At 37.6% G+C, this 23,759-nt stretch overlaps 1 protein-coding gene across 1 annotated transcript; it reads right to left on the bottom strand.

Annotated features, from left to right (window-relative positions):
• Positions 1 to 6,563: 6,563 nt before the first annotated feature.
• On the bottom strand, positions 6,564 to 8,922 carry LOC104105836 (probable galacturonosyltransferase-like 6). Its single transcript, XM_009614241.4, has 2 exons — positions 7,856 to 8,922; positions 6,564 to 6,959 (listed from the first exon to the last, which is right to left on the bottom strand). Exons 1-2 carry the CDS (start codon positions 8,850 to 8,852, stop codon positions 6,616 to 6,618), a joined length of 1,341 nt encoding a protein of 446 aa, XP_009612536.1. The 5' UTR covers positions 8,853 to 8,922; the 3' UTR covers positions 6,564 to 6,615.
• Between the last annotated feature and the right edge of the window lie 14,837 nt (positions 8,923 to 23,759).

Below are 23,759 nucleotides of genomic sequence, written 5' to 3'. Positions count from 1 at the left end.
GTTTAACCCTTTAATTGGGGCTATCAATCTCTTGAGTTTACCCCAGTTCCTTGTTAGCCTAATTTTCCTAGACTTAGTCCCTCTTTCTCAAGAAGATCCTAAGTCATAAAGGTATGAGTCAGTGTTTGCAACCACTAATTTTATAATTTTAGTATGAATTACGCTAAATATCACTAACCCATAAACAATTAAGCCCTAAAATTCAAGACCCATTAATTACCCACACTAGGGTTGGGTCACAACCCTAGCTATGAGGTCTAGCTACTCATAATAACAACAGAAATCAAAGATAAAGATGAAATATAAGCCATAATATTAAAGTACAAGATGAAAATCTAAAGTTTGAAGGTAAATCTACTCTAAAATTGCCCAAAAAGGGAAAAACCAGTTGTTCACGTGCTCTGCTAAACAAAACTTAACCTAAAAATGATAAAAGGATCTATTTATACTAGGCTAAAAATTCTGGACAAAAATGCCCCCGCGGAGGTTTCGCGGACGTGTAATTCTGACAGCGTCTGCGCTTGGGCTTTCGTGGTCGCGTAATAGTGAGCGCGGTCAGCGTTTCTTCATATCTGGGCCTGGGTAGATCTTCATTTCGCGAACCGCGTAATGTTCACCGTGTCCGCGTGAGATTAATTCGCGGCCGCATAATTTGGACGCGGGTCGCGTTCTTCATTTGAGCCCAAACTGTAGAGTCTCTGAACCTCGAACCACGCTCTCAGCAAAAATCCCCTCGTGGCCGCGCTTTTCCAACGCGGTCAGCGGTGATTTTAGTACTCAAAGCAGCTTCTCTAAATCTACTTTCGCGGACCACGTAATAGTGGCCGCCTCAGCGGTGGTCCTTACGTGGCCATGCTTTTCTGCCGCTCTCAGCGCTCCAGTCTCAGCCTTGGATTCATGCAAGTTTGACTCCTTCATAAGTTGATTATGGCTTCTTTGCCTCATTTTGACCAAACCCTGCAAGCAAGCACATTAAGTTAGTTTTCGAGAATACCTTTACGCATTTTTGAACCAAAACCTAAGCAAAAGAGAGAAAATAATAGGCTAAAACCCCTAGTTATCAAGTAGGCATCGAGAAAACTAAGGATCTCGTGGCCGGCCGTGGCATCGATCATGCGATCGATATTCGGCAGAGGAAAAGAGTATTTAGGACATGCTTTGTTTAAATCTTTATAGTTTACGCACATTCTAAGTTTATTTCCCTTTTTAGGGACTACGACTATGTTTGCTAACCATTTGGGATATTTTACCTCCCGAATGGATCTTATTTTGAGAAGTTTGGTTACCTCGTCCTTGATGAATGCATGTTTTACCTCGGACTGAGGCCTTCTCTTTTGTTTTACCGGGCGGAATGGGATCCAAGCTCAGTCGATGTGTAGTGATCTCCAGCTGGATCCCTGTCATATCAAGGTGGGACCAAGCAAAACAATCCATATTATCGATACGAAATCTAATGAATTTTTCCCCGAGCTTCGGGGTTAACCCCGTACCCAGGTATACCTTTCGATCTGGTAGATGCTCGATCAGTATGACTTGCTCCAGTTCCTCGACAGTCGATTTGGTGGCGTCGGAATCCTCGGGGATTATGAAGGATCGAGGGATCCAGTAGTCATCGTCTTCGTCCGTTCCCTGCTTCTCCGACTGAGTCGAGGCTGGTGGTTGTGGTTTCTATTTAGCTTCATGTTTTTCTTTGGACTCCGATCCCTTTGTTGACGAAGGCGCCGATACCGGTATTACTTCATCGATTGCGGACATCTCTTTTGCAGTATATTATTCCCCATACACTATTTTTACTCCATCCGGTGTTGGGAATTTCATCATTTGGTGAAAGGTTGAGGGGACCGCCCTCATGTTATGAATCCAGGGTCTTTCGAGCAGTGCGTTGTATCTCATATCGCCCTCGATCACATGGAACTTTGTTTCTTGAATAGTTCCGGCTATATTTACTAGTAGGGTGATTTCACCCTTAGTTGTTTCACTTTCCATGTTGAAGCCATTGAGAATCTGGGCTGTGGGTACGATCTGATCTTGTAGGCCGAGCTGCTCCACAACCCTCGATCAAATAATATTGGCCGAGCTTCCTGGATCAATTAAAACACGTTTAACCAGAATTTTATTCATAAGGATAGAGATTACCAAAGCATCATTGTAGGGTTGTGAAATCCCTTCTGCTTCCTCATCATTGAACGACAAAGTGCCTTTTGGCATATAGTCTCGAGTTCATTTTTCCCTGGTGATTGATACTTTAGTGCGTTTGAACACGGATCCTTGTGGAATATCGACCCTGCCAATGATCATGTGAATCACGTGATGTGGTTCTTCCTGCTCGTTTTTCCTGTTTGCATCCTTGTCTCTGAAATGGTTCTTAGCTCGGTCACTCAAGAATTCTCGAAGGTGACCCTCGTTGAGTAGACGGGCCACCTCCTCCCTTATTTGTCTGTAGTCTTCAGTTCTATGACCATGTGTACCATGGTATTTGCATATTTTATGGGGGTTTCTTTGTGATGGATCGGTTTGTAGGGGTCTGGGCCTTCTAGTATCTTTGATTCTCCTAATGGATGACACAATACCTGATGCGTCGATCCTGAAGTTGTATTCTGATAATCGTGGTGCTTCTGTGGGATCGGCATGTTTATCAAAGCCAGTTTTGCTCATGAGCCCTCGAGAGCTCTGTCCTCGATCGTTCCTTCAATCATTTCGGATGGGATTGCATCCTGGGCCGTTGTTTCTACGATCTACGTTGTATGGTTGATACCGATCTCTGTTCGACCGGGGTTCTCTGTCGATATCCCTTTGAGTTCTGCCGATAGGCCTATTTGGATAAACGGAACCGGAAGGGGTCCCTAATTGATCATCCTCGATCCTGATCTTTGATTGGTACCGATTATGTATATCGGCCCAGGTTACCGCTGGATATTCAATTAAATTCTGTTTTAGCAGTCGTGATGCGACCGAACTGCGTTCGTTCAAACCCTGAGTAAAGGCTTGAACAACCCAATCATCTGTGACCGGTGGTAGTTCCATGCGTTCCATCTGGAACCGAGATAAGAATTCCCTCAACATTTATTTGTCTTTTTGTTTCACCTTGAAGAGGTCCGACTTCATAGTTGCAACCTGGCATGTTTCACTCTGGCATGTGCTTTTACGAAGGCGTCTGCAAGCATGGCGAAGGAATCGATGGAATTAGGTGGCAAATTGTGGTACCGTATCATTGCTCCTTTCGACAAGATTTCTCCAAATTTTTTCAGTAAAACTGATTCAATCTCATCGTCTTCCAAGTCATTCCCTTTTATTGTGCATGTATAAGAAGTGACATGCTCATTAGGGTCAGTGGTCCTATTGTACTTAGGAATTTCTAGCATTCGAAATTTCTTCAGAATGGGTTTCGGTGCCGCACTTGGAGGGAAAGGCTTCTGTACAAATTTCTTTGAATCCATACCCTTTAGAATCGGCGGTGCCCCCGGTATTTGGTCAACCCGGGAGTTATATGTCTCTACTTTCTTGTCATTTGCCTCGATTTTCTTTTCTCCCGATTCAATCCGTTTAGTGAGCTCCTCGAATATTTTCATAATGGCGGGGTCAGTCCCCGATTCGTTGGCATTCGACCTTTCCGGTACAGGCTCGGTCCTTTGAACGACCTCTGGTTCGATCCTAATCGGTGTTCGGTGTTGATTTTGTAGTTGTGCTATAACAGCCTGTTGAGCCTATAACATTTCGAATATCAATTGGAGGCTAACTCCACCATCTTCTCTGCCCTGCGTATCTCGACCACCTGATCGAACTTCCCTGCGTATACTACCTTCGGGCTTAACGCCCAAATTTGCATTTAGGGCGACATGTGAACTGACATCGACGGGATTTGCAATTGGTGCTCCCTCGAGGACAGCCTAAGGCACCTCGATTCTTAGGGCGGCAATGTTGTCATTTTCCCCATGAAATCCGAGGCTGTTGTCACCATGTGTAGGCGCTGCTTGTGAGTTTGGCATGTTTATCCTGAAAACAAAGTTTTTTTATGAGAACAAGTGTAAAGCAATGTGTGTTATCGAAATCAGTATTAAGCAATCACTATTATCCTAGGGCCCACGGTGGACGCCAAACTGTTTACCCTTAAAATTGGATAACAATTAAACTTACAGTGTGGCTCTAAGAACACGTGATTTCACTTAATACTAATTGATAAATATGAGGACTAATAGCAGAAATAAACTGTAAAGTAAAGCAAACCAGTATTAGAGTGGAACTCAGCCCTCGAGTCTGGATACCCTCGAACTAGTTGATGCAAGAACAATTAAAATATAGCAAGCTGATGAACAATCGTATAAATGAGAAAGAAAATTGTATTGCTTTTATCTCTGTGAACTGTCGTCTACAAATGATTAGGACCCCCTTTATATAGTAGAGGAATCCTATTTATGGTATAGTTCTAATTACAGAAGAAAATCCAATGATTCGCTAATTAATCGTTTCTGATTTGATCTGTTCCCAGATTTACGCCACGATCCTCGACCAGTCACCGAGATTTACGCCGTGATCTTCGACCAGTCACGGATATCTCGCCTTTCCGTTATTATGCTATCTTCGATCTTGCTCGATGTTTGTCTTATTTGGCTTTGATCGCTACTAGCCTCGATCTCGACAGGTACCTCGGTTCTGAACTTGGTACCTAGTCCTCGTGATTCAGTCTGTTCCGTTATGAGGCCGTCTTTCGATGCAATCTCCCTGTCTCGGTCAAATAGTAAAATCGGGTGGGCCCGGTTTTAATCGTATACACCTTCAACAATGAGAGCACGAGAATCAGAGTCACCAATGGACAACCCACGAGCAGAGAAGAACGAAAGAAGGGAATTCCACGTAACAGAGGAAGCAATAAGATCAACCCCTCTACTGTTGCAGAGGCACGACTGGAGAATTGCAGAGGCAATGGCTGTTTAGGTTTTGAAGAACTGGGATAGAGTAAAACTATACGAAGAATTTTGTTTTAAAAAGATGTATTTTAGGGATAGAATAGTAATATTTTGGTCAAATTTAAAATGCTTATAAGTTGAAATTTGATAAGTTGGGGGAGACCAACTTATGGCTTTTGGCTTATAAGCACTTAACCTATAAGCACTTTTAATTTGACCAAACGCGTAAATAAGCCAAAAAATGCTTATAAGCTAGTTTGACCAGCTTATAAGCTTAGCCAAACACCCTCTAGTCGGATTTGGCTTATAACTTTTAAATTGATCGAGTAGGATTATGTGTTCCTTTTCACGTAGTGGTTGGTAGAAACAAGTTATGGCTATTTTTTAAAATATTTGGATAATTTTATAAAGGAAATCAGAATTCTAAACATACATTCCTCTCGGGTTGGGCTCTCGCGTGTCCGGGATCCGATCAGATCTACCAGCGATTACCGAAGTTGGATGGATTACAATTTACAAGATATTAATTTGCAAAAGATTTAGAATTACATTTGACTTTAAGCATGATAATGCAAGAACTCTGGCCATTAAACGTTCATATATGGACTCTTTAAATATGATTTTTTTTAACCTTTGGAGCAACGCCGCCAATAGGTAACTTTTGATCACACTTGATTTTGGAGTTAATTTGAAAACGTGATGTACTTTACCTAAAATAAATTCGTTTAACCTATTCAAGCCAAACCTAATGTACTGTCCTTATACCTATAGACAGAGTTGTCAATACGAGCTGGTCCGGTCCAAAGTCCAGCCCATGCGGGCTTTAGCATTTGACAGGACAGATTAGGTTGGTCTACTATTTTGATAGGGCTTGAAATGGCTCGTCCACACTAGCCTTACGTGGATCACGGCTCCCACGAGCCGGCCCACCATTTTTAAAAATTATTTTTCATATTTCTTAAAATTTAAGTTTTAACCTAAAATCCAATATATATAATTACAAGCCTGAAAACATACATATTGGATAGAAAGTTTCTGCAAAACTTAATAGCTTTTGATATTGTTCTAATAGATTACTGTAAAACTCAAAAAATGAGGACAGTATTTCATTTATTAAAAGTCATTACTCAAAACAAACTACTCAAAAATATTTTCAAGATGCTCATGACATATCCAACACCAACAAATCATCATCATCAAGCACATCTGAATCCTCTTGTAAAATAAAGATGTATTAACATCTTCATTTTCATCTGTATCTATAATTAAATGCAATGTTAATTAGCTAAACATTAAGAAATAACTAAAATTTTAAGAAAAATATATTTAGATTCACATAAAAATATTACTAGTTTGAGATTGGACTACCCTTCTTGTTATTTTTAGTTGCCTATATTTTTTATATTTTTAATTAAATATATTTATTAACCCACGGGCCGGCCTAACCCAGCCTCCGTCAAGCCTCCTGGATCACGGGCTTACTGGGTCAGGCTTAAAAACTTTGTTTTTAAATGGACTGTAAAAATTTTAGCCCAACCCTATTAAATCACGGGCTGGATTAGGCCGGTTTAACTGGCCAAGCCCATATTGACGGCTCTACCTATAGACTACCCGCATAAAATTTAAACTTAATAACATTATAAATTATTGATAAGATGATTCACAAAAATGGTTGGCATGAGAATCTTATTAATTACTATCAAATGTCTGGTCACATAGGAGGTGCATGCAAGTCATAACGAGCCCAGATTTGGTCGAGAGGGCAAGAATTGCCAGAATTGAGCCTTAGCCAAGGTTTGCCACCTCCACTCCAATGCAACAAACTAATAGGACCAGCATGTATATTTCTGCAACTTCCCCTCAAATTATCCCCGCCTAGTCCATGTTGGTTCCATTTTTGGTGAATTGGTGCTATCTTCCCTCCAAACACCAATAAAAATGGTGGCAATGAACCAAGCTCATATATTCTATGAACTCTCTGAATCTTCATCCATCTCTCTAGTTTCCTTGTATATCTATATTTCCTCCATTTACTCAAATCAATCACCATCACACCTGAAAAATGTCAATAGCTTTAGCTATATCATCTAGTTCTTTCAAAAATCAATCTAGACTTTAATGTGTTAAGGTGTTCTGCAACAATAGGAAACGATATATAGTAAGCCTTATTCTGAAAACTAAACAGTGCGCTACATAAGTTATTATAACATGTTAAAATATAGTCACAGTGTAAAAAGTCAGTGTGGATAAGTTAAATTTGCATGATTTAGTAGTTGACTCTTCCACAAATGGCTCTTTCTTCCTAAAGCGCAAAAGTATTATTAACTCAAATTGCAGCCCACCCTACTACATAAACTAAAAATAGCTGGTGTATGTATAATATATGCATAATTTATGCATTACATGTGTGTAATTGTGTATAATCAATATATAATCTATGTACATGGCTAGAAAAAGTAAACAATTAATATGGTCGGCTATTTGTATAAAAAATACCGTATGTTTTAGCTCCCGTTTGCCTTTGGGAGTTTTTTTTTCAAATTTTATTTTTAAATATCTATTTGTTTATAGATTGTAACCATTTTTTTGGCAAATTTTGAAAATAAAATCTTCAAATTCCAAAAACAGATCTAGAGTAATTTTTGAAGTTTTTTAATCACAAAACTTCAAAAACAATTCAAGTAAAATACATGTTCAAATACAATTTCAACTTTCAAAAACCATTTTTAAGACTATCTTCAAAAATTTATTTGTTCAAGTTTCAATCAAATCTATGTCCAAACGCTTGGTTGTTGAAACATGGTAAATTAGGTAAGGATGGACATATATGTATATTCTTTACTATTTGCATTTTGTCAAAGTGCTAGAGTCTTGCATATTGGTTGAACCATTCTTTAGAAAGACTATCCAATATGATCATAAACAATTACATTTAAATATATATATCATACCTGTGTTGAAGTAACAAGGTCTCCGGCCACGGAATACGCGAAAAAACTTCTTGTGAGACCAAAATTTGGGCGTAAAATAATTGGTGAAATTAGCATGGCAGTACTCAGGTGATCCCACAGTTCTTGATCCAAGACTTGTTCTCCACAGACTGGAAATGTCATCAACTAAAATGATATCAGAATCCAAGTATATTACCCTTTCAACACATGGCTCTAAGAGTTCAGCTAAGTAATTCCTTGCATAATTCAATGGATGTTCAAGAGCATCCCTTATGGTAGAAGAAATCTTCTTCTGCACAATCCCTGGATTGAAATAGTAAATCTTGAATGCCAATAAAGGGAAGATTTTTTCCAAGTGGGGTTCAGGATTTGTAGTGTCTGAGGAAATGAAATGGAAGAAGAGATTTTCAGGGCAGTGAGAATGTCGAAGGATTGAATGAATTGCAGCAACCGAGCCGCGAAGGAATTTAGTGTCAAGGGTCATGGAAATATGGACTAAAGAAGGATTGCAGATTTTTGAGCTAGTAGAACTTGTGGGAAATATTGCACATTTGGCTGAGTTCTTGAAATGAGCTGATTGTCTATAGTTGAACAAAGGATCATGATTTGAATTTGATGATTTTATTGCTTCTGTAGGAGGGGAGGATTGTAGAAAAGGATAGGCCAAAATGATCACAATTGAAATGGTGATCATCAAGCTTGAAATTTCAGTAAAACAAGTCATTTTTTTCTCTGTGCTAAGATCTTCTTGGCTTCCCTTTTTAGAATTGAATCTCATAGAAAAAGCAGAAGATAAGGGAAGTAAATTGGAGTGATAATCCTTTTTGCTGCTTTCCCTTTCCCACCACCAGAAAGTTCTTCTTCTACGTATACATATCTTCTCTTCTTCTTGCTTCAACTTTAGTGTCTTTTCAGGTTTACCAATAAGAACAAATTGACTGAAGGGCAGTTTAATAGGAACAGGTGTTTGGACTCTGTCTTCTACCGCAGTTATCATGTGGAAAAGAAATTAAAGTTTCACTCTTTGTTTTTGGAGGTGGGACCCTTCCTACTTACCTTGTAGGCCAATTCAAATATTTGAGTCTCTCACTACTACTAGTGACTAATTACCTTTTTTTTTCCTTTTTGCCCAACGGAGATTAAAGTGAATATTGGCTTAACATATACTTAGATTTCACCTAATATCCCCTTCATCTAAATTTCTAGACCCTTTCCAATGGTCTTAATCAATATCAAAGTTCAGATAAAATTGATTCATTTTTCCTATAGTATGTTTCAAATATTGGTTTTAAACTACATGAATATCACTCCATAAGAGATTTTTTTCATATCAAAATAACAAAGAAATACATCTGTAATGTTAGTCAAAATTAACTTGATAATCTTGGAATAAACTTTTTGAGACATGGATTATTACATCAAGAGAAAAAAAGGCATTGAGAATTGATAAGTAAGAAAAATATTGATTGCAGTTGAACTTTTGAATTATATAATATTCGTAAAGAAATAATATAACGCAGGTATGATTTTAGATATTTAATATTAGTTGTCGAAAGAAGCAACGCTATATATATACCTTATGAATTGTTGCTTCTCTAGAGAGGAGAAGAAGAAAATTTCCACCATATGAATCTTCCTGCACCTTGCTATGATGACATGATTGAAGAAAGTCAAGGTGCATTTTATTCTGGAAAAAAATAGAAGAAAAAAAGAGAGATTAAAGTTCTATATATTTATCCTTATCGTGATTATCTTTATTTGCCTATCTCTAGGAAGATAGAGTTCTACAGCCATATGTAATATACAGTTATCTGGCAATATGATCATCATATTTGTACTGTGTTAAATAAAAATCTGAGTAGTGATTTTGGTTTTAGTTTTATACTCCAATGCTATCCTTTAAGTATCCGAGTAGTATTATTGAATATTCCTTCATTAAAGTTCTTACATGAAAATTCATATGCTAATTATATGGACGATGCTTTACGTTAACACTTAACAGTAGGTGAACATTATGAATTATAACGTATTCTACTTTAATTTAATTAATTTTGTTGCTTTTCGAGAGTAGACTCTGTGCGAAGCGAATGAATCCCTTGGTGCGAATTGCAGGATCATTAATTTCGTTCAGAGTATTATTTGAATGGTTCCATAGCGTGTAGACGGGATTTGAGATTGTGATGGTTTTATTATTTACTTCCTGTCCCAAAAGAATTGAAGTGCATTCAGATTTCTTAAGAGCTGAGGATGTAATTCTATTCTACATAATATCCAAAATTTCTTTTAGGGAATCCTAATCTTACGATACCTTAACTACCAGCTTTCAACTATTCTTAACAAATCAATTTTTCTTAGCACTTGAAATTTTTTAGTTCTTCTCAACTTGTTATTCTTAATTGGAAAGCTATCTACTTCCGCAATTTAGGTTAATGTACCACACAATCCCTTAACATCAAATTTTTCTTAAGTTAAAAAGTCAAATTAATGTGGGGGCTACACGAGGAAGCTGAACTTGTTCGCAATTCAACTTTACCATACTTAAGTGCATGATTTGAATCATTTTCGTAATTCTAGATATTGAAATTTGGTTCCTCCAAACGGTAAATAATGCCAAGTTGCCAACAATATTGCCTCGGAAGTTTCCACCCAAAAGCATGGTTCATTTTGCAAAATGTAAGAGAGTTTCACTTTTATATTGGCATTGAAATTTACACTATTAACACTTGAACTATAACATAACAATATAATAAGCGAAATTAGTAACGATAAATAAGATAGGCATGAGATCGCGATATCAACCTAATTATATGTGTTGGTGATGGAATTCGACCTCACTCTCACCATTTCAGCTCCTCAACTTTGACAGAGAAACGAGTAAATGAAGAAGAAAGAGATGAGTCAAAGAGTTCGGAGTCTTCGATGTGTTTGGCAAATGTTATCAAAGAGAATTAAAAGGCTTGATAGATAAGGAGTCATGTGTTAAAATCACAACGCTTGATAAATATTTTGATGGATTAAATCAGAACCATCCGATTAGAATCCAAGGAAGACTAAATAATGATGAAAATTCTGGAAGCTTCCTACACAGTGAAAAACTCTCTACACGTGAGGGGAATAAAAGTTAATAAGGTTTGTTATTTTGTAGCCAATGTAATTAATACACATAGGATATACATCTTTCTTTTTTCTTTTTCTTTACTAGATATAATTTTTATTTATGCACAGTCCCTGTACAGATTGATTCATTCAATTCAATGAAAATCACATAAAAATTTTCCAAGTCTCGTCTCTGATTTCCAATATGGTATCAGAGCATTAGAGTTTTCTAATTCTTTCTTCTTTTCAATCTAAGCTTTCATCATCATCATGACACCATCTTCAACTGTCGATGAAACATCTTCAGGAATAACTATAATTTCCATTGATACAACTCATCCCTATTTTCTACATGCCTCCGATGCTCTATGAATGGTTCTTGTCAACACCCCTTTTGATGGACGTGCTTATCCTGTATGGAGGAGATCTATTTTGATCTCTCTTTCAGCTAAAAATAAGTTGGGATTCATAAATGGGTCTTCTCCAACCCCAGCTCTCACTGCCACTGATTTCAAAACCTGGAGCAGATGTAATGACATGGTTACATCCTGATTGTTGAACTCTCTCTCCAAAGTAATAGCTGACAGTGTTCTCTACTCAAAGACTGCAAAAGACCTTTGGACAAATCTGGAGCATAGGTTTGGTCAGCCTAATGGTTTTAAGTTATATCACCTACAGTAAGAACTCGCAGATTTAGTTCAAGGTTCCCTTAACATAGCTGGTTACTTCACAAAAATAAAAGTATTATGGGATGAGTTGGACACTCTGAACAGTAATATGATTTGTTCTTGCGACTGTAATTATGGTAAAAAATAAAAAATATCGTAATTTAAAGAAAATAAAAGGCTAATCTAATTTCTTATGGGATTGAATAAGACCTATGGACCAGCAAGAAGTAATATCCTAATGATTAACCCATTACAAACTTTTAACTATGCCTATTCCCTATTGATGCAAGATGAGAACCAAAGAGAGATACATGTCAACACGCACTTCTCAGGAGATGGCTCTTCATTTCTGGCAGGATGTACACAACATACTACACAACTATCTTCAAGAAATTATTTCAGCACATAACAGAAAAATGGAAGCATAGCTAACAATGGAAATAATGCCTATAAAGGAAAGAGAAATGCTATGATGTGTTCTTATTGTAAGATGCCTAATGTTAAAAATTCCTATAGAATCATAGGATTCCCAACCAACTTCAAGTTCACAAAGACTAAAAAATTTCAAGGTCCTGTGAAGGGAAATTCTGCTGCAGCTATGGATCAAACAGAGGGAGCTAACAACAACATCACTGAGGGTCCTCAGTTTGCACAGCAATTGGCATCAGAAAGATTCACACAGTCGGTCTCTCTCTTAAACTAGATTCAAGTGGAAAAACCTGCTGAATTTAATGCAAACTCAGCAAATGGTATATTTCTTACAAACTATGTCTCGTGTTATTCTTTAGCTAATTCAAATTTAAGTTTCTGGATCATAGATTTTGGAGCATCTGAGCATATGTGCTTTAATTCTGAGTCTTTCCAATCTCGATTTCCCTTTTCTACTTCATTACTTATCAAGCTACCTAATTCTTCAAAGGTAAGAGTCACTCATGCAGGGAATGTTTCTCTTTTTTCAGGGCTAGTTTTAACTAGTGTTTTATATATTCCCGGTTTCAGATATAATCTACTTTCTGTTCATAGACTTTGTAAGAGGTTCAAATGTCTCTTAGCATTCGCTTCTTTTGGGTGTATTTTGCAGGGCCCTCCCATGAAGAGCCCTCAAATTTTTGGTAAAGCTCGGGATGGTCTTTATCTTTTGGAGTATAGTATAACAAAGTTTAGTAGTCACTCTTCAGTAGTTGTAGTTCCTTTACCTAAAAAATGTCATTCTAATTCTGTTTCAGTTAGTTTACCAATTTCTACAAGAACAAAATCTGATGTAAAATTATAGCATGTAAGACTGGGGCATTTTCCTTCTCAAGCAATGAAATACATCAGTTTTATTTTATTTTTACCCAATTCTATTTGTTCTTGTGAGATATGTTCTTTAGGTAGACAATCTAAGTTGCCTTTCCCAATCAGTCAAATTAAATCTAAAAGCATTTTTGATTTAATACACATTGACACTTGGGGTCCTTTCAGAGTTCCTACTTATAATGGTTATAAATATTTTCTCATAATTGTGGATGATTTCAGTAGAGAAACTTGGACATATTTGCTGAGTACTAAGAGCAATGCATTTCCAGTTTTAAAGTGGCTTCTTAGTATGGTGGAAAGACAGTTTGCTTCCAAAATTAAAGTTATAAGATCAGATAATTCTTTGAAATTAGGGAAGGGTACAGAAGAATCTGCATTTCTGAATTCCCAAGGCAGTTTGCATTAAAGATCATGCGCGGCCACACCTCAACAAAATGGAATTGTTGATAAAAAGCACAGGCACCTTCTAGAGATTGCTAGAGCATTATTGTTTCAGTATAAACTTCTTATTTTGCTATTGGGGAGAATGTATTTTGACTGCTACCTTTCTTATCAATACATTTCCTTCTAGGGTTCTTCAAGGCAAAACTTCTTATGAACTACTGTTTTCTGAGTCACCCTCTTATCATTTCCTCATATCTTTTGGATGTTTGTGTTATGTTTCCGCCTTATCTCATAACAGAAGCAAATTTGAGCCTAGGGCAAAGGCTTGTGTCTTCTTAGGATATCTTACTGGGCAAAAGGGCTACGAAGTGTTGGATTTGGAAACTAAAAAGGTTTTTGTCTCAAGGGATGTCAAGTTCTGTGAAGACATATTTCCCTTTTCCTCTTCTAATGCTGCCTCACCTTTGTTTCCCTCCCCTGTTCCCTCAGATCATTCTGCCACACATACATAGTTTGATTCTCCTCCAATCTCACATCCAAGCTCACCTTCCTCACTTGTACATTCTCCATTGCCCTCACAGCCTGCTTCCCCACCTACTTCCCATACTTATCCTATATTTCCTAATCCCATCTCTCTTTCTTCACCACCCATACAACTTCTTGGGCTCAAAAGATCTCAGAGACCCAATTTAGGTACTAAGCCTAGTCATTTGAAGGATTATGTTTGCAATAACATATACCCCACTGATCTTACTATCACCTGCCTTGCTACTCCATCTACACCTTCTATTTTTTCCTTCAATGCTCTATCTACTCAGAGTCAACATATTCTCAGTTCTCTTTCACCTATCATAGAACCTACTAGTTATTCCCAAGCTAGTTCTCATGCAGGATGGAAACAAGCAATGGATTGATAGATTGAGGCTTTAGAATCTAATCAAACATGGGATGTTGCAGTTCTTCCACCTGGAAAGAAAGCTTTACCATGTAAGTGGGTCTATAAGGTAAAACAACATGCAGATGGGAGTATTGAGAGGCTAAAAGCTAGACTAGTCATCAAGGGTGACATACAAAGAGAGGGGATCTATTACACTAAGATATTTTTCGTAGTCAAAATGATTACTATCAAGTTTCTTATCTCAGTTGCTATCAAAAAGGGGCGGCAATACATTTCTACATGGGGACTTGCAGGAAGAAGTTTACATGAAGTTTCCTGCAGGTCTGTCCCCACCTAGTTCTCACCATGTTTGCAAATTAAGGAAATCCCTTTATGAACTTAAACAAGCCTCGAGACAATGGTATGCACGGCTTGCAGGGGCTCTTAACTTTAAGGGTTTTTCATCATCTCTTAATGATTACGCCTTATTTTTTAAGAAGACTGGTGATTTCATTTCTATTATTGTTGTCTATGTTGACGACATTCTAATCACACGCAATCATCCTATTGAACTTTCTGAGCTCAAATCATTTTTACATTCTGAATTTAAGATTAAGGACCTTGGTCGGCTACACTATTTCTTGGGTATGGAAATTTTAACAGAAAATGAGGGGCTCATTGTCACTCAAAGGAAATTCATAGAGGAATTACTTATAAAGTTTGACTGCACTGATCTTCCAGTTGTTTCTTCTCCGTTGGACCCCTCCTCATAACTCACTGCTGACTCTGATCCTCCTTTAGCTAATGCCACTGTTTATCGCAGACTTATAGGTAAACTCAACTACTTGACTCACACTCGCCCTGATCTTTCCTTTGCTGTTTTGACTCTAAGTTAATACATGCAAAGGCCATGTCTTGGTCACTTTACTGCTGCTTTAAGGGTCCTCCGATATATTCGTGCAAATCCAGGGCAAGGTCTATTCCTGAATGCCAAACCTTTATTTTCTCTATTGGCTTTATGTGATGCCGATTGGGCTACCTACCGTGACACTCGCTAGTTCATTAGTGGTTTTTTCATCAGCTTGGGTGGATCTCCTATCTCTTGGAAATTATAGAAACAACCATCTATTTCTTTATCCTCTGCCGAAGCTGAATATCGATCAATGAGACGACTGGTTGTCGAACTCACTTGGCTCACTCGTCTCCTTGCTAGTACTAGAAAAATCCCAAACAAAATTATTTGGACTTATATAAATTTATACTACGACTGGGAATTGGAGAAAGGGGGGAGGGGAGGGGAGATTACAAATATCTAATAGTGAAAAGTCAATATTATACTACAGCTCCATGTGCTTTAACCATTTAGTTTCCAGAAAAATCAACATTGTTATAAAAAGAAAGGAACAAAAAGATAGGAAAATTGGATTTGGAAAAAAAAAAAAAGGAAAAAAGAATCATTACTATGTGAAAAAGAAATATACCAAACTCTCTTTCACCGCCAGTTCTGGTGCCCGTTTATTATGATAGCAAGGCTGCTATACACATTGCCCGGAACCCTATTTTCCACGAACGAACTAAACATGTTGATCTCGACTGCCATTTTGTATGCCAGTAGTTCCTTTATGGGCTGATATCTCTCTCATTAGTGCCTTCACGCTCACAGCTTGCTGATTTATTCACCAAGCCTTTGCTCGGCCCTTTGCACAAATCCATCCTTGGCAAGTGTGATGACCCAAAATGTTATCTTTAAATTTAATAATTAATTACATATTCTAAGACTTCGAAAAGTACTATTTATCATTCCTCGACTTGCGTGAACAGTCCGTACAATCTTCCGAAAATTTTTCATGTGAAAAATAGATTAAAATATAAAATAGAGCTTTAAAACTCAATTGAGTTGACTTTGGTCAATATTTTAAGCAAATGACTAGGATCAGTATTTTGACAGTTCTGATAGGTCCGTATAATGATTCGGTACTTGAGAGTATGCCCGAAATCGAATTCCGAGGTCCCTAGCCCGAGATATGAAATTTTGATGAAAAATTAAAAGTTTGAAAGATTAAGGATTCTTAAGAATTTACTGATATTAGATTTATTCACACCGGGTATGTATTTTGGTTCTGGAGCTCGGTATAGGTCCACAATAATATTTGTGACTTGTCTGTCAAATTTGCTGAGAATCGGAGTTGATTTGACATGATTCGGACGTCCGATTGTGAAAATATAAGTTTTAAAGTTTTCTTGAAAATTTCATTCGATTTGGGGTTCAATTCGTAGTTCTAGCTATTATTTTGGAGATTTAAACGCGCGAGAAAGTTCGTATGATATTTTAGGACTTGGGTGCATGTTTGGTTTGGAGCCCCGAGGGCTCGGGTGAGTTTCGGATAGGCTACGGGATGATTTCGAACATAGAAAAATCTAGTTTGCTGCAGACTTCAGGCTTCTGGTGTGTTCTTCTTCGCGTTCGCGAACGCGAAGAGCAAATTGGGCTGGCACATTTTGTGCTTCGCATTTTCGACAGAGGGAATGCATTCGCGAAGGGTCGAGGTGCAAAGTTTCGCGTTCTCGATCGAAGCCTCGCGTCCGCGAAGGGAAAGAGACTAGCCAAGAAAATTGCCTTCGCGTTCGCGAAGGCCAAGCCAGGCAAGCATCGCGTTCGCGAGGTAGCCCTTACGTTCGCAAAGAGTAAAATTGGACAGCGTAAATTTGTACTTCGCGAACGCGAGGCACTGACCGCGTTCGCGAAGGGTAAAAGTTCTAGAAATAGTACTTAAGTTCTGAAAAATGGGATTCGTCCCATTTTCAACCATTTTTTATTTTTGAGCTCGGGTAAGGCGATTCTTGGGCGATATTCACAGAAAAATATTGGGGTAAGTGTTCCTTATCCTATATTGGTTATATTTCATGATTCCTTGCTCATTTACATCATGAATCCGTGAATTTATGGAAGAAAAATCAGATTTTAAAAAATCTTCCAAAAATAAAAATTTAAGATTTGAAGGTCTATTTGACATCGGAATTCGAATTTCGCAAGTTTTTTCTGGATTTGAGACGTGGGTCCCACTGTCAAAAATTTAAATGAATTTCGAATTTTAGTCCGAAAAATTAGTAAATTCATATGGAATTAATTCCTATGATTCGTATTGAGTATATCAAATTGTTTGTGAATAGATTTGACACTTTTGGAGACAAATTCAAAAGGAAAAGTTGTGGTCGAATAATTTATTAGAATTTGCAAAGCGAGGTAAGTGGTTAACCTTGACTTGAGGGAATAGAACCCTTAAACTATTTGTTATGTGAAATGCATGTGAACGACGTATAGGCGAGGTGACGAGTATCTATACGTCGTCAAATTAATTGTTTGCATAATTACTTGAAAAATCATAAATCGTTTTAAATCATGAATTAATTATTATAATAATTATTTCTCTTCAATTCTTTGTCAAATATTAATTCTTGAATTCCTGCAATAATTGTTACATGCTATTTGATTTATGTGTCTTAATTGTTATATGACATTTAGCACACTAAATATTAAAGTGTCTATTTTCTCTATGATTTTCATAACTAATTGCTAATTGTCATTATTTGTTCATAAATAAATTATAATTATTGTATGCCTTGATGCTTAATAGTTTCTCATTGGACGTGGTACTTATTGAAGTAATTTTTATTATATTTATGAGTTTTTTAAAGTTATATTGGGGGAACGGGTTGCACGCCGCAACGTAAATGAAAGTGTGTGTATATATATATATATATATATATATATATATATATATATATATATATATTGGGGGATCGGATTACACGCCGCAACAGACTTATTAAAAAGTCTATATTGGGGGATCGGATTGCACGCCGCAACAGACTTATTTAAAAGTCTATTTTGGGGGATCAGATTGCACGCTGCAACAGACTTATTTAAAAGTCTATATTGGGGGATGGGATTCCACGCCGCAACGGACTTATTTAAAAGTCTATATTAGGGGATCGGATTGCACGCCGCAACAGACTTATTTAAAAGTCTACATATACTTGATTAAAATAAATATATGGGAGGGTTGAAAATGAATATGTTGTGTGAGTTGGGTATGCTGCAACGGAAATTGATTGAAATAATAATTGGTTATGACTGCTGAGTTGGCTTCAACTATTAAAAATGAGTTACCTGATTTATTTCTATTATTGTTGTTATTACTATTATTGCGTACAGGTTAATGTGAGTGACCTGCCTTAGCCTCGTCACTACTTCGTTGAGGTTAGGCTCAGCACTTACCAGTACATGGGGTCGGTTGTACTGATACTACACTCTGCACTTCTTGGGCAGATTTCGGAGTTGGTCCCAGCGACGTACCATAGACTTGCTCGGATTTCAGCTACTCAGAGGAGACTTGAGATATAACTGCACAGCGTCCGCAGTTTTGAAGTCCCCGTCTATCTTATTTCAATTGTGTATTTATTTTTAGACAGCTTTATTTTATTCAGACCTTTATTTGTATTATTCTAGAAGCTCGTGCACTTGTAACACTAATTCTGGGATGGTATTTAGACACCGTTATTTTTATGGATTATTCACAACATTTTAGACTTTACTTCCGCATTTGTTTCTTTGTTATTAATAAATTAAAAAATTATTTTAAAATGGATAATATTATTCTAACGTTGGCTTGCCTAGCAAGTGAAATGTTAGGCGCTATCATGGTGAGAAGGTGGAAATTTCGGATCGTGACAGCAAGTTGGAAGTTTTTTCGATTCCCTCCAACTTGAGGGGGATGATGGAATTCGACCTCACTCTCATAATTTTAGCTCCTCGCTTTTGACAGAGAAACGAGTAAATGAATAAGAAAGAGATGAGTCAAAGAGTTTCGAGTCTTCGATATTTTTGGCAAATGTTATCAGTCAAAGACAATTAAAAGGCTTGATAGATAAGGAGCCACGTGTTCATATTACAACGTTTGATAAATGTTTTGATGGGTTAAATCAGAACCATCCGATTAGAATCCAAGGAAGACTAAATAATGATGAGAATTCTGGAAGCTTCGTACACGGTGAAAAACTCTTTACACGTGAGAGGAATAAAAGTTAGTTAGGTTTGTTATTTTGTAGCCAATGTAATTAATACACATAGGACGTACATTTTTATTTTTATTTTTTTTACCAGATATAATTTATATTTATACACAGTTCCAGTACAGATTGATTCATTCAATGAAAATGAAAATCACAGAAAATTTTCTCAACCCTCGTCTCTGATTTCCAATAGTTGGGTCACACGTAGAATAATTGAACGCTTCAAATTAGAAACACCACAATTTCACATCCGTGCAACTTGTAGTATATATCCGTTTAGTCAGCCCATTGAAGAAAACTTGGAATTGGCAAAAAATTTGAGTGATCAACTTTACAAAACAAAGCAAAATAAACTTTTGCAGAATCTCAATTGTATCATCCAATTTAGGAAGCAAACAACCAACAACTGACATAACTAAAAAGGCATTTCCAATCATCAGCACCTTAATACATCATACTACAATTTCACTTTCTTCCTATCTTTTGCCGAATACCAAAATCAAGCACTTTCTTTTGAGAATTCGGAATCAAAGTGTGATTTTTTTGGACTCAAGCGACAAAAATAGGTTAAAAAAAATTGAGCACAATTTTATATATAGCGCGGTTATTCACCGCGCTATACCTTAACGACAGTTTTGTCCGTTAAGGTATAGCGCGGTGAATAATCACGCTATATTTGAACTTAAAATGGGCGGAAGGTATAGCGCGCATATATAAGGTGTTATAATATAGCGCCTTATATATGCGCGCTAGACCTATATAAAATACCGTGCCATCTCCTTCCCCCACCAGACGCGAACCGGCACACCCCCAAACAAAAATATCGCCCCCCCCCCCCCCCCCCTTCCCCCTTCCCCCTTAAAAGAAAAAAAACTCAGGGAGCCCACCCGTCCTACAAAAAGTGTATCTTCTAGGTATTGTAGCAATCTTACACTGGATCTAAGGCGTTATTACGTAGTGGATTGCTCGTTTCGGCCCCCAAATCATCAAATCTTCACCTTTCAAAAAAATATAAATCGAAGTATTCCGACTTACTTTTTGTTAAAACTCGTGTATAAAAAATACGTATTAGTTAATTTTTACTGTGATCTATATTTTTTCGTGATTGTTTTGTGATTTAATTAATTTGTTATTTTTTATCCGGATTAGATTATTGTTGTGGTAAAAAATAGTAAAATAGATAAATTATTATTTTATGAATAATTAATGTTATTAGTTGTTATAAAAATATTTATTAGTTATTTTTTACTGTGGTATATGTATTTTCGTGATTGTTTTGTGATTAAATTAATTTGTTATTTTTTATCTGAATTAGTTTATTTATGTGCTAAAAGATTAGTAAAATTGATAAATTGTTATTTGCCCTTTAGTGTTATGTTGTGCCCGTAATTATAATATAGTGCCCGTAATTATAATCTAGTGCCCTTTAGCGTAGTAAAATGTAGTGTTATTTAGCGTAATATCTTTGTAGTTATTGAAATTAATTATTTAATTATATGTTAACCCCAAAAATATTTGAAAAAAAAGATGATAGTTCAAACACAAACTCTCTCGAATGTTAGTCAACAAATATAAGAAAATAACATTAAAAATAACAATATTTGTCAAACTAAGTATTTTTACATGAATACTTATTAATTATATCATGTATAGTTATAAAATAATAAACCAACATATAAAATAAGAAACAAACATATAAAATAAGAAACAAACATAGAAAATAATAAACTATCATATAAAATAATAAACTAAGATATAAAATAAGAAACTAACATATAAAATAAGAAACAAACATATAAAATAATAAACTAACGTATAAAATAATAAACTAACATATAAAATAATTAACTAACATATAAAATAATAAACTAACATATAAAATAATAAATTAACATATAAAATAATAATATAGAAAATGTATCAACTTAAATAATAATATAGTAAAAATATCAATTAAATATTAATATAAAAGATATTGCAATATATTTAAAGACGTTAAGCAATCAAAAAGAAAAATACTTTAATTAATATTGTTCAATTTACAGACATCGTCATGGAGGTTCCCTCTATGCATCCCGGACCTGCATCTCGAGAGCTATTGTTCCTATATGGCAACCATAGGTCTTCATACATATGGGATGGGTAGTGTTCCTCCCAGACATTCCACCCCAGACGTATAGACGATATGTGGAAGTTCATTAGGGACCACCCACTCCATCCTCGTATAGTTAGACTCCTTCAGGATACGGGTTTCTACAGGATCATAAAGATCGGCCAGTTGCAGTTCGGCTGGGCGTTGATCACGGCTATGATAGAGCGGTGTCGATTGAAGACGCACACATTTCATCTACCCATCGGCGAGGCTACCATCACGCTTGAGGACGTGGAGGTTCTCTTCGGGCTGCCGGTTGATGGATTACCTGTAGCTTACCCGCATGCCCTTAGAGACTATAGAGGAATGCATTACCTGCATATGTTGCAGCGACTCATCGGTTTCTAGCCAGCGGAGGGGACTGCATTGAGTGGGGCGAGTCGATTGCAGTTGACGGCCGTCTGGCAGCATCTGCAGCATGGATGCGGAGATTATGAATCATTCACCGGCAGAGGATATCGAACAGCACACGAGATTTTTGTTGCTACTGATATTTGGTGGTGTACTATTCCCGAACACTTCGAGAAACCTAGTTAGCTTGATATTTCTACATCATCTGGAGCGGCTAGATAATTTACCTGGTTACAGATGGGATGCAGTTGTTCTAGGTTACCTGTATAGGCAGATGTGTCGGGCGTGCATGGGCACCCACAGAGACGTTGCCGGATTTTTACTGCTGCTGCAGGTGAAAATATAGTCAATTCTTTTCATAGTTATAACATACATAGTAAAAACATACTTTAAATTTTACGTCCACAATCTATATTAGGTTTGGGCCCGGGAGCGGTTCCTGCAGTTCCAGCCACCTCTACCACATATGGCTCCAGATGCACCACCTTCACCGTTTCTCCCTTTTGCTTGGAGATGGGTTGATAGGCGAGGCTACGAACGTGAGTTTGAGGCTCGACATTTTCTCCCCTATTACAGGGAATTATTGGATTTGCTTGAAGGCGCGCAGGTACATATATACTTAAGTTTACTTGGCCTGGCTTTATATGTGTTGCGTTTACTGACGATTCCTGTGTTTAATTAATAGTTCGTATGTAGGCCATACAGCGACGCGCTCATAGCTGGTTTGCCCGATTATTGCTCTCGCAGCCGAGCTATGTGGAGCTCTTCCGTCCCACTAATATGTCTCAATATTGTCGAGCATCATGCCACCGAGCAAGTCCTTCGCTAGTTTGGTATATCGCAGCTTGTACCTATTCCGCCCACTAGGATTAGGACACATTACCAGCGGGATGATCGTTCCAAGGTTGACCAGACATACTTGGCCTGGCTAGAGGCCTAGATTGAGGTTTGGGACCAGAGGTATGACCTGATTCCGCCACCCCCTCCACCTGAGCGTACGGATGGCGAGCATGAGTATATAGGTTAGTATCGCAGCATTACCCGACTTCTCATCGAGAATCCCGTTCATCGCGCTGGTGGTCGGTACATTCCATATGCCTGGAGGCATGAGGCACTGGTATGTTATTTATTATACTTACTTTTAACGTTACATTATTCTTCCGTAATTAATATTTTACATGTTATGTAGGTTATTGGCTTACATCAGTTCTACCAGTTGGATTACAGATGTTGCAGTACACCGGCGAGGGAGCGACAGCTTTGCATGAGTATAGCCGTCGGGTTACTGATCTTGCTACCGAGACATTGAAACGTGCCCGAGATGATGAGCGCTTAGGATACGAGGCTGCTTATGTGCCGCCACAGGAGTACCATCATGGGCCACCAGTTGAGCATGAATGTGGTAGACGAGGCAGGCGTGGGCAGAGAGGAAAGGGTGTCCCACGAGGTCGTGGTGGTCGGCGAGGACGGGGTCCCCAACAAGGGGGTGCTGAGGCACCCATGGACGATATTATAGATGATCAATCGGATGACCACCCTGAGCCACACGATGCTCATCATGACATGCCACCATTCAGCCTTCAGTTGTCGCCAGGGACTTCGCAGGTGACCCTGTCACCTCCATTATTGATCGCGGGCAGGGCCATTACGCGATAGGAGTGGGATCAATATTTTCTTGATCCCCCAGAGCCATCGACGGTTGCTGATTCCCGTCCGACACGAGAGGTGCATAGTGAGCGACGACTGAGTTATGGATCATCACCGAGGGATGCTGAGGATCTAGCATATACTTCATCTACTCCAGTACACCTCGATGTTCCGACAGAGCCTTGCGGCGCTACTCATGTGCAGGTTTGTTTTTATTACTATTATTTCTATTTGTTTTTATCTCATTGATTAGTCAGTAATATCTAAAGCGTTTTTAATTTTTTTTAAAGACATCGGCATCACCCATCACGGAGGTCGCATTGTGCGATACTGAGATGCCGGAAACGGATGATCTTA

Source organism: Nicotiana tomentosiformis, chromosome 1, assembly GCF_000390325.3.
Source record: "Nicotiana tomentosiformis chromosome 1, ASM39032v3, whole genome shotgun sequence".
In the NCBI taxonomy this organism is placed as follows: Eukaryota; Viridiplantae; Streptophyta; class Magnoliopsida; order Solanales; family Solanaceae; genus Nicotiana; species Nicotiana tomentosiformis.
Note: the sequence above shows the minus strand (reverse complement) of the source record. Positions and strands in the feature narration are given on the sequence as shown.